This window comes from Oncorhynchus kisutch, linkage group LG27, assembly GCF_002021735.2.
Source record: "Oncorhynchus kisutch isolate 150728-3 linkage group LG27, Okis_V2, whole genome shotgun sequence".
NCBI lineage: Eukaryota > Metazoa > Chordata > Actinopteri > Salmoniformes > Salmonidae > Oncorhynchus > Oncorhynchus kisutch.
The window spans coordinates 20470383-20488935 of NC_034200.2; the positions used below are offsets into that span (position 1 = coordinate 20470383).

The 18553-nt window shown below is 41.7% G+C and overlaps 1 protein-coding gene across 2 annotated transcripts in view; it reads left to right on the top strand.

Moving 5' to 3' along the window:
• LOC109872260 (catenin delta-2-like) overlaps positions 1–18553 on the top strand; it is a 101393-nt gene that overhangs the window by 45339 nt on the left and 37501 nt on the right. For both annotated transcript variants that reach the window (XM_031806940.1, XM_020463438.2), the window contains 6 exons: positions 657–773; positions 2744–2889; positions 3066–3606; positions 4399–4542; positions 7071–7317; positions 10360–10416. In XM_031806940.1, coding sequence (XP_031662800.1) covers positions 657–773; positions 2744–2889; positions 3066–3606; positions 4399–4542; positions 7071–7317; positions 10360–10416 — 1252 coding nt within the window. The remainder of the gene's footprint in view (positions 1–656; positions 774–2743; positions 2890–3065; positions 3607–4398; positions 4543–7070; positions 7318–10359; positions 10417–18553) is intronic.

The window sequence follows — 18553 nt, forward strand, 5'->3', positions numbered from 1 at the left end:
GGTGTCAAAATGTGCACATCTAGTTGAGACTATATTGATGGGTTTAGAGCAAAGTATGAACGACAGAACACACCTTTGTCTTCTAAAGTATCAAACACAGGTAGTCTAGGATTTGATCATTGAAGCGGCGGTGGTCAAAGATTTATGACTGACTGCAAGTCATGTTCAGAATTCTGCTGCTCCTGCTTCTCCTTAGTCACCGACTCTGGGGAAGTTCCACTGATGTTTTGGATGAGATTATAAAAATGTTGCACAAACAGAATTATCCCTGAGTTAAAACAACAGTAATCATCATCATGACTCTAATAGGGTAGAGGACTAAGTGTCTGCTGCCAGTAGCCTCAGCCTTAGATGAGAGATTAATCCTGATCTTAAACCTCTTGTGTAAGGCTTTAACCCCTTGGCACTGTTTGCCGTACTGATGGCACTAGACAGAGGACAAGTATGTCAGTTACTGTAGGTAAGGACAAACAGATAGTCAAGGAGAAGGTACGGCATGGCAGAGACACATTTCAGTGTTTAGTCAAGAGCTTTTTGCTTATCCAGCATGGTCACTACCACCTGGCAGGCAGAGTGTGTCTGTAGTAAACTATTGCCTCTTTTTAAGGTAACTGAACACTAATCCTGCTTCTCTATTCATTTCTGTGTCTCCACAGACGGACAGAAGGACATTGAGGAAGAACTGACGACCGGCTTGGAGCTGGTGGACTCCTGCATTAGGTCACTCCAGGAATCTGGGATACTTGACTCCCAGGAATTCTCCGCAGGCGACAGTAAGGACCTTATGCAGTGCAGATTCTTTTTCTTTTTTTTAACTTACTTTTAGGTATATTGTTTCGTACCTTTTTTAAAGCAGCAGAAACATTGTGAATAAAGTGATTTGATTTAATTGTTGAATTACATCGTATCCTTACTATAGTTAAGATATTTTCAAATTCACTAGAAATAGACAAATAGCTTGACATGCCAAATGAAAGCTCAGTTGACTGCAACACTTTTTTTTTAAACTTAGACATGTTTAGAACTGATTATGCTTATCAATATTCAAAATAAATGTCAAGAAAAATGTCAAGAATTATCTGTACGGAATCGCCTAGATACAGAAATGCTAGGTGATAGGTCTCTCTTTTGTAGAGCCCAGAGTGATATCAATGACTGTTTCAATCAGGAACTATATACCGCAGGTGTTTGTCTCTTATCACCCCTGCCTTCTGCATTCGAAACAGTAGTTTTCCTTTCTCTTTTGAACCCAAATGCCCTCACTTCATTTGATCCAAGCAATGATCTTCATCTTTCCACTAAGAGCCACTGAGAGAGTATTATCTGTCAGGATAGATTCAGTATATGTCAAGGGTTTGATATGGAAATGATGTCTCGCCGAGGTGTCAGCAGCTTCCTTCGGGCATAACAGAGAACACATGTGTACCAGGAACACGCTTTCAAATCAGCCACCGCAAAATAAATTGCGTTCCTATTCAATCTGTTGAAAAGTGCAGGGAATTTTGGGGCTAGGAAGGGAGAACATTTTCAGATAATACTAGTTTATGCCCAGTGTGTGTGTATTGGCACGTTTGTGTGTGTACGTACGTGCATGTGCACGTCTGATAGACTGTGTTTGCACACATATGTGCACAGCACACCCATCTTACTCCCCTCTCGAGTAGTGAGGCTAAAAATGGCATCTTGATGAAATATTGAAATGTTTTGATACAGAATGCAGGTCGTAGACTAGATGAATAAAGGATCCCCTCCCTGTATATTTCATGCACCCAGAGCGATCACCACCCCAGGGATATTCCTCTGGTCTGCTAGACTACTTGACTCTACCACACACACCACAAATGAACTCTTCTATGAAAGCTCCTGCAATATTCACTTTCCTTCCTGAAATCCTCTCCCAAAGATTCACTACCATTGACATGATTATGTATTTAGGAAATACCCAATAACTTAACAGCCCGAAGTGGTCGCAGAAACATTTCCGTGGTCATTTTCATACATACAGTGTGTGTGTGTGCCAGCCAGAGGCAGTTATTGGGCACAAGTTGCCAGTGACTCCACGCTAATGTGAAAATGAGGTCGGTGTTGCCAGAACAACATGGATGTGAGAGTAAAAGCAGAGGAAGGTGTGAAGGCAGTCAAGGGAGGAAGTCTTACAGACCTGTGAGCAGTGTAGAGCGCTGAAACAGATCACACTGAAACAGGTTCACAGCATTTTACTTAGTGACTCACAGCTAAATCGCGGAAAATAGTATACTACTATAGTGTACATTTGATTTGTTTTTGTGTGTGCAGTAATTCTATTTTGATTTAGAACTGTCTTTTATACAAAATATAATATACTGAATCCTATTGCTGATGTAATAAAAATATAGGTCTGAAAATAAAATGCTGACGTTAGTGTTACTATTTGAATTGAAGGCTAACCTTTATTTTTGGCCTCATTCTGCACCACTTGTGCTCAGTAACTCCCAGTTCCTCCTGATCCATTATGCATGCCCTTACTCTCTCCATTTCTGGGTCTGAGAGAGCGAGAGAGAGAGGTATTTCGGTAGAAAGGTAGGTGTAGAGAAAAGCAGAGAGAAAGTATTTGAATTTTAAAGACCCTACAGTACATCAACCCTCAGACGTCATATGAGAGACTGGGAGAGAGACTGGTAAAAGAGAGTGTGGGGGATATAGAGACAGAGGGTAAGAGGTTGTCGCAATATTTCAGCTCCACTATTCTCTCTGCCCTAAACAGGACAAGGCCTGCTATCCCAGAGTGCACTACAGCTCAACAATCAGGATGGTTCACTCTCTTACCCAGCCGGTTACCTCAGCAACCAGGCACTAGAGGCCCTGCCCCGCAGTGGCCAGGTGGGAGGGGCAGTCCACAGTTACAACCAGGTGGGTGAGACTTAGAGCCCTGGTCAAAAGTAGTGGACTAAGGAATAGAGTGCCATTTGTAACGGGCTCCTATATTGCGTCTGCCAATGATAATAGCCTCTTTGCTGTATAGTCTGGATTTCAATATGGCATGTGATGTAGGTGTAAGATCTAAGGTTCTTTCTGTGGTTCTCCAGGTGACGTCTAGCCGTGCGGCCCAGCTAGCTGCCAGTGTAGACTCCTCCCAGTCCAGAGAGTCGTTTGCCCAGGGCCATGGCAGTGCCTTCCACATGCCTGACGCCCCGCCAACTCCTTCCATGTACTACTCTTGCTCCACCCTGCCTGCCCAACGTGTGAGCTCCCCCCACTCCATGCAGGCCGTGGGCTCTCCCACCAAGCTTCAGCGCCTGGGCTCTGCCTCTGACATGCCCAGCTACGCCACCCTGCAGCGGGTCTCCTCGCCCAAGCAGTCCCCCAGCCGGCTGGCCAAGTCCTACAGCACCAGCTCCCCCATAAACATGGTAGTTGGGTCTGCTGGGCTGTCCTCCACTTCCCCGCTGCACATGGCTTCTTCAGGCAACGCCTCGGGCTCATCCCCACTCCATCAATTCAGCTCTACCGTGGGTAACTACGCTACCCTGTCCCCCACCAAGCGCATGCAGCACTCCTCGGACCAGTACAAGATCTCCCACGAGCTGTATGCAAACGCCACCCTCGGGAGGCCTGGCAGCCTGGCAGGTGGGTGCACAGGCTCAGACAGAGAGAAACTTGTCTTTATATAGAAAACATTAAAAACACTTTCCTAATACTGAGTTGCACCCCCCCCCCCCCCCCCCCCCCCCCCCCTCAGGAATGACTACATTCGTGAGGCATGGACTCTACAAGGCGTTGAAAGCATTCCACAGGGATGCAGGCCCATGTTGACTCCAATGCTTCCCACAGTTGTGTCAAGTTGGCTGGATGTCCCTTGGCTGGTGGACCATTCTTGATAAACACGGGAAACTGTTGAGCGTAAAAAACCCAGCAGTGTTGCAGTTCTTGACACAAACTGGTGCGCCTGGCACCTGCTACCATACCCCGTTCAAATTCACTTAAATATTTTGTCTTGCCCATTACACTGATTGAAGTGGATTTAACAAGTGACATCAATAAGGGATCATAGCTTTCACCTGGATTAACGTGACCAGTATGTCATGGAAAGAGCAGGTGTTCATAGTGTTTTGTACACTCAGTGTATATATCATGTCTAAAAATTTGTTTTTTCTATGGGCTCAAGCAGTCTTATGTATATATGTTTTCTCAAATTACTCTAAAAGCTGTAGTTAATGGACTTGATAATACTATATATTATTAACCATGTTTGGAACACAGGAGGATGCTGGTTTTATGGAAACCATGTGTTCAATACCATTCAATTTATTCTGTTCCAGCCATTACTATGAGCCCGTCTTCACCAATTAAGGTGCCACTAGCCTCCTGTGGTTTGGAACCACGTAATGATGTTTCCTATGTTTTTGTTGTGGTGTTCAGGATCCAGGGGCTCTTATAGCAGCCAGCACAGTCACCTGGGCTCCGAGCTGCGACCTCTCCAGTCTCCTGAGCACCACATTGACCCCATCTATGAGGACAGGGTCTACCAGAAGCCTTCTATCAGGAGTCTCAATCAGAACCAGGGTGAGTCAGAGGTCCAGAACCCCTGCCCTACTGCGCTGGGCATCCCCTTATATTTGACTAGGCTTTTGTCAGGCTCACCTACTTCTTTTGACCAACTAAATGTTAATATTCCACTGTTGGTTTCAAGAGGGTTATCATTCAATGAGAGGTTCAAGAGCCAAATGCGTTCTCAGTAGATACTTATATTTTATTGGTTCTTTGAAGTTCTGTGTCAGCACTTGATTAGTCCTTGATAGGGAGAATTTACTTAAAGCAACGATACATTGTATAATGTCAGAATTAGATGGGAATTAAGCGAACACAGCAAGCCCAAAACGTAAGGAAGCAAGTATTTCAACAGTCAATGCCCCACATTTAGATGATTATTCAGGTGGAACTTAGGTGGGCCTTTAAACTGTGGTTTTCCTGCAAATAACGCTAATGATCAAAAACAACATTAGCGTTTTTATCACTCCATCAGATCGTTTATCTCAATTTTTCAGTTCAGTTATGCAAATCCGATTAGTATCTTGATAGCAATCACAATCACATAACATTAGATAATTAGATATTAGACAGAAATAAATCTAAATTATTCCCGCAGAATTTAAACTCAAGCATTGAAAACTGAGTTGGAGGCACCCACCATGGTCAAATGCATTCCACAGTATTTAGCCTAATGCTTTCTTTAATGAGCATGTCTATCCCCTCCACAGAAATTCCGCCTCACTTCACTGCATATGATGAAATCCTACTATACGATCTGAAAAGCTTTGTAGTTTCCTAACAGCTAGGGAATAGGAGTTACAATCTTGCTTCCTGTTTGTAAAGACTGTAGGCTACTAAATTATGAAAGACCTGAGGGAATACTGTGATTCTTACTGGTGTTTCATTGAGCATGGGTTGAGATGGTACAGATTGTGCATGAAGGCTGTTGGCTCATATCCTCACAGCCTTCTGTACAGTACTGTATCCATCCTCTGCTCATGCTCAACCTAATCTTTTATTTTATTTTGTATCTTTATTTAACTAGGCAAGTCAGTTAAGAACAAATTCTTATTTTACAATGACAGCCTACCGGGGAACAGTGGGTTAACTGCTTTGTTCAGGGGCAGAACGACTGGCCCAACGCTCTAACCTCTAGGCTACCTGTCGCCCCATCTTTCACCCCCTTCAGGCAACCGTCTGGGCAAAATGTTGCATCTAGTGGTTTAATGTTTTTTCTAATTTGGTTGTCCAAAAAACATCAAATACATAACTAACATAAAATATCACATAACAAATTGAGATGAGACACCATTTGTTTCTGTGATTATATACATTTCCAACCCTCATACAACATTCATCCAATGTGAATTGGTCTGATATTCCATTTGTCCGACTATAGTACAACTACGAGCTGCTCATGTGGAAAGTTTCAATGTGTGGAGCCGAGGTCATGGCTCTTAGGGAGGAGGGAGTCATGTACAAGCTGCTACACTGTAACTCTATTCACCTCTCACACTGTCTGCAGGCAGGCAGGCAGTGCTCCTCAGAGATAGATAGAGGCCTTCTACCTACATGGTCAGGATTATCAGTAGAAGCATCTCTGCCAATTTCAGACTGGACTCACAGTTCAAGTGCTTTAGAGATACATCAAGGTGCATGGCAATACGTGAGAGAATAGTGTTTCAAGGCTTTGCTGAAGCTATTTTTCCCGAATATTTACATGTTCAAAATAGCATTGAATTACATTTATGTAAGAGGAGTGTCTTATGTAGGCCCTTAGATTATTTTCAGCTAGTACCTGTCATTGATTTTCTTAAAAAGCAAAGTCTTCACAGACAGAAAACATAGTTGTCAGAGGCCATCCTTGGACTTTGATATGAAATTGTTAGCTATTCATCACTGTCCCCCAATGAATCCTTCTGACATTGATTTTTAACAACATAATACTGTCTGGAAATTAAAGTGTTCTGTGTTCAAGGTCATGGCACTCAGGTAGATTATGAAAACACACACACAAAATATAACTTTTCACAGTGAACTGCTGACCAAAGCCCTTTCAATATTCTGAGAGAGATCAATCAGTTGGGTTGTGTTAGAGTGAATAGTCATCTATCTACAGAATGCCCACTTCTTGTCATGGCCATTTTGTCAATTATGGGTTAATTTGACAAAGCACTAACTTTAATTTGACAAAATGCACATTTGGTGCATTCCTTCGTCATAATTCATATAAGATAACTGTCCTGAAAGTTTTTTTTTCCAGACACATGCATTTGCGTTTTTTTCAAACACTTTTTTTTATTTGTCTGGTTTTCTGTCTATATTATAGTTTCTTAGTAGAGGCTGCTGGGAAGTATTGAAATTAAATTAAAGTATCCTTTTTGGCTTTCTTTTGACTTTGCTTTTGCCTTCTTGTTCCCCTCTTCTTTCTCTGGTGGTTGGCTGTTCTGTTTCTCTTCTCACTGTGTGTTCTTACTCATTCCTCTGCCTAGACCCAGTAAACCAGTTTTGTGAACAGGTCCTGAACTTTCTGCTCTGTCCCTACTTCCCTCCTGCCATAGCCCCGTCTTCCCCTGGTGTTGACTCCACCCCCTTGCAGCGTACAGGCAGCCAGAACGCCTCAGGCACTTTGCCATACCAGAGAAGCAGCTTTGCCACTGCCTCTGCTGCAGACTACTCCAACCCATACCGCACCCTCCAGTTCTGCCCGTCTACCGAGTCTCCCTACAGCAAGTCTGGCCCCGCCCTTCCCCCGGAGGCCGCACTGGCCCGCTCACCTTCTGTGGACAGTATCCAGAAGGATCCCAGGTAAGTGCCGCTATAGCACTGCCGTTTAAAACACACTTCTCTTTTAGTCAGGCCACTGAGTATGGAGCACACGTCCACAACACATCACTGCCTCCCAATATCTCCTCAGTTTGATTTGAAGTCCTGTCGGTACCACTATGCCTTGAATGACACCACCACTGTTATTTGGAGGGCACATGAAGCTTGTGTTAAACCTTACCTTCTCCCTTCACATTGTGTTGTTGAAACGTTTATGAGTGTGTGTGTGTGTGTGTGTGTGTCAAAGTGTTTCACTGGGAGAGCCTTGATTCATAAACTGTATTGCTGTACTATCAGAGTTGCTTTTGTTTGGGTCTGATCAAGGAGTTTATTCCTTTAGAGCAAACACAAAAACCGTACTGTCAATGCCGGTAACAACAACATGTTTAATCACTAGGAATACACACCAATTAAAGAGTTATCCTAGAAAACAGGAATACAAGAATCTGTGTTTGCATTCTCTACAATTTCATTACTGATTTATCCTGTTCAGTTTTCTTCATTCACCATCCCTGTATTGTTTGTTTATTTTAGTTTCTTTCCTTTTTCACATTGCACCTTTCTGCCATAGCTCTGGCATTACGTTGGCGTTTGCACACTCTTTCAGCGGATTTACTTGTGATGATGCATTGCATTGACTGGCTGCAACCAACTTCACAACATGCACAGTCAATTACAGTAATCTCCAAATGAGAAGGTCTTCTCTTTTATTTGGTTACTTCATATTCATTATTGTTAAAGGGTGGGTCTCACCAAAACAGTTCTCCAATCTTTCCTCATTTCAGTTCATTGTGGAAAAACTAGGCCAGTATTGTGCATAGCGAAGCAATGAAATTACAGACATTTATTCAGTGTTTTAATGAATAATGTTCAAAATCGGCAAGCAAAACTACGTTTTACTCAACAAATACTTAACCGCAATTAAGGATGTTATATTTGGTTGACTATGTACAGGTAACTGCCAAAATAAAGGAAACACCTATATAGGGTCTTAATAGGGCGTTGGGCCACCAGAAGAGCTACAATGAGCCATGGCATACATTCTACAAGTGGCTAGAACTCTATTGGAGGGATGTGGCACCATTATTCAATGAGAAATTCCATAATTTGGTGTTTTGTTGATGTTGGTGGGAAACGTTGTCTCAGGCGCTGCTCCAGTATCTCCCATAAGTGTTCAACTGAGTTGATCTGGTGACTGAGACACACACACACACACACACACACACACACACACACACTCTTTAAACCCCCTATGGTCCTTTGAGACCCCTCTTTCATGGTAGCCAAAATAATGGGCAACTGGGCATTTTTATACAAGACCCTAAGCATGATGGGATGTTAATTGCTTAATTAACTCAGGAACCACACTTGTGTGGAAGTACCTGTTTTCAATATACAGTACATTGTATCCCTCATTTACTCCTTTATTTTGGCATGTATCTGTAAGTTAAAACCTTTTACTGCAGTGGGCTAAATCAGGGTCACACAGAGTGTTTCTTGGTAGTCTTAAACAAATATACTTGGAAACATTAGTATGCACCTCACACACATGGTTATGGGCTTAAAAAAATAAGACGCCTGTACCATGTCAGAAATACACTGACTATACCAAACATTAGGAACACCTTCCTTGATATTGAGGGCAGAGACTCTACAAGGTGTCGAAAGTGTTCAACAGGGATGCTGGCCCATGTTGACTCCAATGCTTCCCACAGTTGTGTCAAGTTGGCTGGATGTCCTTTGGGTGGTGGACCATTCTTGATACACACGGGAAACTGTTGAGCATGAAAAACCCAGCAGCGTTGCAGTTCTTGACACAAACCGGTGTGCCTGGCAAACCGGTGCGCCTTTACCTCGTTCAAAGGCACTTCGATCTTTTGTCTTGCCCATTCACCCTCTGAATGGCACGCATACACAATCCATGTCTCAATTGTCTCATCGCTTAAAAATCCCTACACTGATTGAAGTGGATTTAACAAGTGACATCAATAAGGGATCATGGCATTCACCTGGTCAGTCTATGTCATGGAAAGAGCAGGTATCCTTAATGTTTTGTACACTCAGTGTAGTGTTGAAATGTATTCAATTTTGAGTTTGCATCCCAATATTACACTTTATATACATCACAAAAGACTGAAATATAACAAAACCGTTTGACATAGAAACACCGGATAAAAAAAAAATATGACACAAAAATGATAGTTTATTAATTAGGAAAAATATGAGTAACATTCCACCAATGAGTCCATGAGAGGGTGATTTGGTCATTTGACTGCAGGAAAGGGCTACAACTTTCCGAATGGTCAATGGTTGTTTGCAGGGTATAATCAATGTCACTATTTAGCAGAGAATCCTGAACCATAGGAAAGCTTATTCTTAAAACATCTATCCAGATGTAAGTAAGACAATAATACGATTGCTAGAACGGGTCTCTCCACAAACCATCATAATGGTTCTGATGACTGAACAACCCTTAATTGGTCTAGCTGATAGACAATGGTGAATGTGCAGGAAGATGTCAAAATTAAGAAATGACATCATTATTTTAGCATCATCCTCCTAGTTTTTAAACTACAGCGTGTGACATCATTCAATGTGCCAATAAATCAGCACAATCTACTTTTTTTTAGTTTTTTCTAATTGCCTGCAGCTTAAAGCTAACATTGGGATCATGTATGCTGTGCTAATGACTATACACAAAAAAAGAGTAACAGAGGGAAATGTACAATATGGTGAATTTAGCAATACAAGGAATGTGTGGTAAGTGCATGGGGCTGCCATCTTTATGCACCTCTGCTATTGATCCTCACATTTCTTGATTTTTGTAAGACCCCCTCCTTAATGGACTCCCATCGACCACAATCAAATCATCTTAGTGCATGTTCTGAATCCAGTGCAAGTGTGTAATATGAAAAGTGTTGAGAAAGAGAGACAGTCAAATGATTATTATTTTTATTCTTGTCAAGCTCCTTTGTGCGAGACACCCACCTACCTTTTTTTTTCTTTCTGCCTGTCTCCTGATAGGTACGACCCTGAATTCCTTGTCTGGAATCAAAATCAAGCCGAGCAAAGAATGACAAAGTAATCCAGCATTTTATTTACGTATTTCTATCTCTTATTCACTGAATCTGTCTTTCATGTCTACTACACAAAATGCCAGGCACATCTCCTTACCAATGAAAGAGCATGAATGAGAATAGTTCAATTCTATTTTCCAATGCATTGTCTTCTCAACTACTTAAAGTAGCTACTTCACTGAGAGATTAAGAGATGTGTTATTCACTTTACTTCCAATTGAGCTCAGGCGAAGGTTGCACTAGGGGTCCATGTCCAACATATTATATTTCATTCTCACAAATGCACAGTATACATTAGGCTTATGTATCTATTTGGCTTCAGGTTTCTCAAGTTAACTTTTCAGGCTTATCTAGTATTTGATGGTAAAGATGTGACATTGTGACGTCCGTTACTCTTTAGTGAATTAAGCTATAAGGGGTTTCTGACAGCAGTTAGAAGCTTTTTGGGTAGGCTACGGGTACTGGCTGATTGTGTTAGTAGGATAGTGACAGTATTGTCCAACGATCATCCATTTTCTTCTTCGTTTTACATCCTTCATCATTTTTCACTCATTGTTTTTGAAATGTGCTTCATCATCCCAAGATTTACTGAGACTTGGTCGGTAATTGAGGGCAGAATCCAGGAATTTAGACTGTCCCTTTTGCAGTATGTTATCATTCTCCCTTTATGCAATCTTTCTCAACTAATACTCATTTTAGTACATATGTGATATATCGTGAAGTGTGACTGACCGACATCTATGGCCCACATAGGCTAGTAGAAACAATATGCGATTCCCATTCACTGACTAGTAATCCATACAGATTAGCACATGATATGTTTTATGGCCTATTTTTTGGGGGCAGGTTGACATTTATTAGGATGAGTTTTGTCCTGGAGGCAGAGCTAAGCGATTTCCACTAGATGGGCCAGCTGCTAAGTCAAAATTGGCTACATAGCTTATTGTAAAAATTGGTTTTAATTTAAGGTTAAGGCATAAGGTTAGCAGTATGGTTAATGTTAGGGTTAGGTTTAAAATCTGATTTTAAGACTTTGTGGATGTGCCAGCTAGTCACTAGCCTGCAGAGCTGCTTCCAGTATGAGTCATCCCAATAAATGCCAACCTGCGATGTCTTATCCCCAAGACTACAGTGATGTGTGGGATTCAAAGTACAGTGCATTCGAAAAGTATTTAGACCACTTCACCTTTTCCCCATTTTGTTACATTACAGCCTTATTCTAAAACAGGTTTTTAGAAATGTGTGTGTGTGTGTGTGTGTGTGTGTGTATGTGTGTATATATATATATATATATATATATATATATATATCTCACAATTACATAAGTATTCAGACCCTTTACTTAAACAAAGTACTATGTACCTTTTGGCAGCGATCAAATTAGTCTCGAGTCTTCTTGGGTATGATGAACAAGCTTGGCACACCTGTATTTGGGGAGTTTATCCCATTCTTCTATGCAGATCCTCTCAAGCTCTGTCAGGTTGGATGGGGAGCATCGCTGAACAGCTATTTTCAGGTCTCTCCAGAGATTCTCGATCAGGTTCAAGTTCGGGCTCTGGCTGGGCCGCTCAAGGACATTCAGAGACTTGTTCGAAAGCCACTCCTGCGTTGCCTTGGCTGTGTGCTTAGGGTCATTGTCCTGTTGGAAGGTGAACTTTCACCCCAGGCTGAGGCCCTGTGCTTCCTGGAGCAGGTTTTCAAGGATCTTTCCTTTTACTGAGGAGTGTCTTCCGCCAGGCCACTCTACCATAAAGGCCTGATTGGTGGAGTGCTGCAGAGATGGTTGTCTTTCTGGAAGTGTCACGGCTTTCTTCTGAAGTAGAGGCGGACCAAAACGCAGCGTGGTTACTTTGATACAGCTTTAATAAAGATGAAAATAGAACAATATACAAAAACAAGAAACGTGAAAAACCGAAAACAGCCCTATCTGGTGTAACACACACAAAGACAGGAACAATCACCCACAAAACCCAACTCAAAACAGGCTACCTAAATATGGCTCCCAATCAGAGACAATGACTAACACCTGCCTCTGATTGAGAACCATATCAGGCCCAAACACAGAAACAGACAAACAAGACATCCAACATAGAATGCCCACTCAGATCACACCCTGACCAACCAAAACATAGAAACATACAAAGCAAACTATGGTCAGGGTGTGACAGGAAGGTTCTCCCATCTCCAGAGAGGAACTCTGGAGCTCTGTCAGAGTGAACATCGGGTTCTTGGTCACCTCCCTAACCACGGTTCTTCTCCCCTCGTTGCTCAGTTTGGCCGGGTGGCCAGCTCTAGGAAGAGTCTTGGTGGTTCCAAGCTTCTTCCATTTAAGAATGATGGAGGCCACTGTGTTCTTGGGGACATTCAATGCTGCAGATGCACTGTCAACTGTGGGAGCTTATATAGACAGGTGTATGCCTTTCCAAATCATGTCCAATCAATTGAATTTACCACAGGTAAATTTTACCACAGACTCCAACCAATCTCAAGGATGAGCAATAGAAACAGGATGTACCTGAGCTCAATTCCGGGTCTTATAGCAAAGGGTCTGAATACTTATGCAAATAAGGTATTTCTGTTTTTTTTAAATGATACACTTCCAAACCTGTTTATTCACTTTGTCATTATGTGGTATTGTGTGTAGATGTATTTAATCCATTTTAGAATAAGGCTGTAATGCAACAAAGTGTGGAAAAAGTCAAGGGGTCTGAATACTTTCCCGAATGCACTGTATGTTAAGTAGTTGTAATGTATGTGCGGTCTTCTATCATGCAAAGTATACTGTATGATGGTACTGTCTTGTATGGTATGCATGATAGAAAAATATGGCTCATAAATAAACCCAGGAGCCATTACTGGCAGTGTGTGTGTGCATTCTTACCAAAGCTGTGGCACAGAGACAATGCTCACGTTGTGGAGGTGAACACATTTTAACATCCATACATTCATTTGACATCTGTCACACATGTACAGCATTTAACCCTTAGCACTTTGTCGTTCTTTGAAAAGCTTAGTCTATGGAGCTCATTGATAGCCTCTATCAAATACTGTTTAGACAGGAGGACTGTGGATGGATTAAAGCAACAAAGGAAGCAGAGAAGCAAGTTACTCATGAAAGTGTTTGTTTAAACGCCGTCCACACTTGACTGGCACAACTAAACTAGAACATTGAACGAGGGCAATTACATGGACTATTGCACTTCAACAGTGTTCCCTTGTACAATGTTTATACCGTTAGCTGCTCTTCAGTCTTGTCTATCAATTCTGCACAACCAGTCATCTCATATTGTGGCCAAGTTAAGACATGGTTAATTACAGATACTAACATATGTATACGATGGAACTCATTAGTATTGGAATGGATCGGTCAGCTTTGTTACATCTGTCACATTGTAAAGGTCTGTCAGATTGTATAGTTTTTCTTTATTGTGAAGCTGAACCAAAATAATCAAATGTTTTTGATAATGTTTGTTGGATGATTTTACATCATTGTGTCTCATCGACAATAGACCTATACTGTGTTTTTACATCTATCACCTTTTGCCAAAGAATGAAGTTATGCACGTTGAATGACTGTGTGTCTTCCAATCTGAAAGGCCCCGTCTGTCTGTGTATTTGAGTGATTGCATGAGTCATCAATAATATGTTTCCTTTCCCTCTGTGTCATTTCTCTGTGGTGGAAGGCAGCCGGGGTTGCTTACAGTTTTGACGTGTCTGTTGTGTTCACTCTATTGTACAAGCCTTAAGTCTTAGGAAATATAATTTGGGCCCAAGACAGTAGTCAACAACATACTCAGTTAAAATGTCTACCCCATTCCCATGGTCTTTAATTACAATGCCCAACCATGCATTTAGAATACATAATTTATAAGGGGGGGTTGTTTGATGGCATTCAAGAATGGCATTCTGTATTCTGGTGCAAATGTTCCCAGCTATGGAGCCGACAGATAAGTTCACCTGGCTGCCTTTGAACAAAGCCCTGAATGACGAGCTGTCTGCGACTATAGGAGTTAGTTTCAATCCAGTGACTCGCCATATTTTCCACTACTGAGGGGATTCAGCCTGAGCCTCAGCTCCACTGCCAACCTGGAACGTTTTGCTGTATGATTTTTAGAGATGACATGAGGGAGACCTTGAGAAAATGACGACAAAAGCATGTGCTCTTACAAAAAGAGTGGTGTTTAAAGTTAAAAGCTACCATTTTAGTCCTCAGTAAAGGAAGGCTGTTGGAAGGCCAACTTAGGGAGTTGACTACTCTTCACACTTCACTACTCTAGAATGCATGCTATAGACATGCCAGTCTGCTATCCCAATGCTGTGTGAGAGAGAGCTCGTCGACTTGGCCGGCTCGGTTGTAAATCAGCAGATTCTTTGATCAGTCAGTCGTTTGTTCCTGAGAGGATGAAGCTCATCACTGTGAATCAGTCCATTTGGATCCCAGATATGTAACTCATGTGAAGTGTTATGCACACCACTCTTTTCTGCTTCAAAGCGCTGAGAGCGCTGAGATGGAAATACACACAGACAACATTTCAGAAACTACAGTACCAACACTGATAAATAGATAAAAAGATTAATATACAGTGCCTTCAGAAAGTATTCATACCCCTTGACTTTTTCCACATTTTGTTACAAAGTGGGATTAAAATGTTTTTTCATGAATTTATTTGACAACGATCTACACAAAATACACTTATGTCAAAGTAGAAGAACAATTCTGACATTTTGTAAAAAATTAAATGAAAAAAAACCCACTAACACTATATATCTTAATGAGATGAGTATTTAACCTGAGTCAATACATGTTAGAGTAAGTCTCTTAAGAGCTTTCCACAACTGGTTTGTGCAACATTTGCCACTTTTAAAAATTATTCTAGCTCTGTCAAATTGGTTGTTGATCATTGCTAGACAACCATTTTCAGGTCTTGCCATAGATTTACAAGCATATTTAAGTCAAATCTGTAACTTGGCAACTCAGGAACATTCACCGTCGTCTTGGTAAGCAACTCCAGTGTAAATTTGACCTTGTGTTTTAGGATATTGTTCTGCTGAAAGGTGAATTCATCTCCTAGTGTCTGGTGGAAAGCAGACTGAACCAGGTTTTCCTCCATTCTCTCCATTTCTTTTTTATCCTGTAAAAACTCGCCAGTCCTTAACGATTACAAGCATACCCATAACATGATGCAGCCACCACTATGTTTGAATATACAATATGGAGAGTGGTACTCAGTGGTGAGTTGTGTTGGATTTGCACCAAACATATCGCTTTGTATTTAGGACCTAAAGTTAATTTCTTTGACACATTTCTTGCATTTTTGCTTTAGTGCCTTACTGCAACCATGATTAATTTTTTATTCAGGCTGTAACACAACAAAATGTGGAAAAAGTCAAGGGGCATGAATACTTTCTGAAGGTACTGTACATGTATGGAATTAGAGTAAAATAAAATGTATTGACCAAAGTTAGCATATGATGTTTTCAGATCATTTGACTGAGCGACACTTCTCTCTTTTATAGCTTTCAGGGCTGGGGTGTGAGATTAAAGAGGGAGGATGAGATGAGATGTGAGGACAGTGGCATTATCATAGGCGGTTACACAGCCGTTTGGATGAATAATGGTCCTTGGGTAATTTTCTAATGAAGAAGTGAACTGGCAAACACAGCACTGGAGTCCCTGAGGAATCGATGAGCCTACGCAACCTTTGTGGCTGTGGCTCTGGTTATGTGATGAGGGTGAGAGGCTGGATTTGATCATACTGCCGCCCGCTGCAGTTAGTGTCCCCTAATATTCATGATTCCGAGTCGTACATCCGTCTTTGCCCTCTTGAAAGGCCAATGCGGTTAAGGAAGAACAGTCATTGGAGCTGAAAAGCGCGGCAACGCGGAGGGCAATGAATGAGTACAATGAATATACGGTACATCAATTCAGGCCGGTACTAGTGTACGGTACAAGATAAGCAGCATTAATGTTTTTCATATGCTGCTCTGTGCATTGGGATGCATCGTTTGTTTCTTTATTTACTGCTATTCTGTAAGATTCAATAGTAAAGTAATGCATGTCTGACTGTGCTCTAGATAGGGAGATGCAGTGGTCATAGGCCAGTGTCTGTGCGCGCGCACGTGTATACTTGCATGTGTGCACGTGTATACTTGCATGTGTGCACGTGTATACTTGCATGTGTGCACGTGTATACTTGCATGTGTGCACGTGTATACTTGCATGTGTGCACGTGTATACTTGCATGTGTGCACGTGTATACTTGCATGTGTGCACGTGTATACTTGCATGTGTGCACGTGTATACTTGCATGTGTGCACGTGTATACTTGCATGTGTGCACGTGTATACTTGCATGCGTCTTTGTGCAAGTGTGTGTGTTTGAGTGCAAATGAGGGTGCGTGTATGCGCACGTGAGTGCATGCGTGTACATACATGTGTATGTGAGTTCTTGGGGATGTTGGTTTGAGGACTCCCCCACTGAGGCTAATCCAGTCTGATTGGCCACATCTCAGACACTACAACACGGAGTACGGCCATTAGAGTCCTATTCTGAGCTCTACCCTCTCTCTGATGCTGTAAATAAGAGCCATAACCTCCATTTTAATGGTTGGACCTGGACGCTCTTGTAGTGGTCCATTTATGTTCACTTCATCCACCCCCGGTGTCTGTCTGGCTGACTGGGGGATCTGAGAGCTTTGCGTCACATTCGGTTTCAGAGCCTCCTAATTCATCCCAATACATGTGGGCTAAACAGTTAAACTAACACAGACATAGGTCTGAAATGGCATCCGATTCCCTATATAGTACACTACTCTTGACCATCAAATGTATTTATATAGCCCTTCGTACATCAGCTGATATCTCAAAGTGCTGTACAGAAACCCAGCCTAAAACCCCAAACAGCAAGCAATGCAGGTGTAGAAGCACGGTGGCTAGGAAAAACTCCCTAGAAAGGCCAAAACCTAGGAAGAAGAGGAACCAGACTATGTGGGGTGGCCAGTCCTCGTCTGGCTGTGCCGGGTGGAGATTATAACGGAACATGGCCAAGATGTTCAAATGTTCATTAATGACCAGCATGGTCAAATAATAATAATCACAGGCAGAACAGTTGAAACTGGAGCAGCAGCACGGCCAGTTGGACTGGGGACAGCAAGGAGTCATCATGCCAGGTAGTCCTGAGGCATGGTCCTAGGGCTCAGGTCCTCTGAGAGAGAGAAAGAAAGAGAGAATTAGAGAGAGCATTCTTAAATTCACACAGGACACCGGATAAGACAGGAGAAGTACTCCAGATATAACAAACTGACCCTAGCCCCCGACACATAATGCCTAGGACTCTGGTCAAATGAAGTGCACTATAGTTAGTGCCTTCAGAAAGTATTCATACCCTTTGTCTTGTTCCACATTTTGTTGTGTCCTAGCCTGAATTCAAAATGGATTACATGTATTTATTTTTCTCACCCATCTACACACAATACCCCATAATGACAAAGTGAAGACACGTTTTTTTTTTTAAATAAGAAAAAATGAAAAAGCTGACAAAGGCCTTGAGGCCGATACATAAAGCTTAATAAAGAGCAGTGATTTTAGCCAGAGCAGTTTGCGTGTTTCTTCTTTTTTCTCTCATGTATTTTCATATAAAAGTCCCAAAATCGATGTATCAATCGCAGATTGCCTCTTTAAGAACTTAAAACCCTATGTACAATACAGTCCTGTAATGACTCTAGGCGATGTTTCAGCGAGTGACCTACTTCCTAATTGGATATGATTAAACACAGCAGTTTGCACAACTCTTTGAGCATTTCGATTGCCCAATTAACCCATATGTGACTTACGCAAGGTTAAATCATCTTTAGATACATTTTTTATTAAGTTGTATTTGGTCTACAAACGCTCATATGCACAGACGTAATCATCATTATAGTACTGTACATAGCAGACAATAGCTAGTTAATAGTAGTGGTGGAAAAAGTACCCAATTGTTCACCTTGAGTAAAAGTATAGATTCCATAATAGAAAATGACTCAAGTAATAGTGAAAGTCACTTAGTAAAATACTACTTGAGTAAAAGTCTAAAAGTATTTGGTTAAATATATGTGCTCCACATGTACAATTATCTGTAAGGTCCCTCAGTCAAGCAGTGA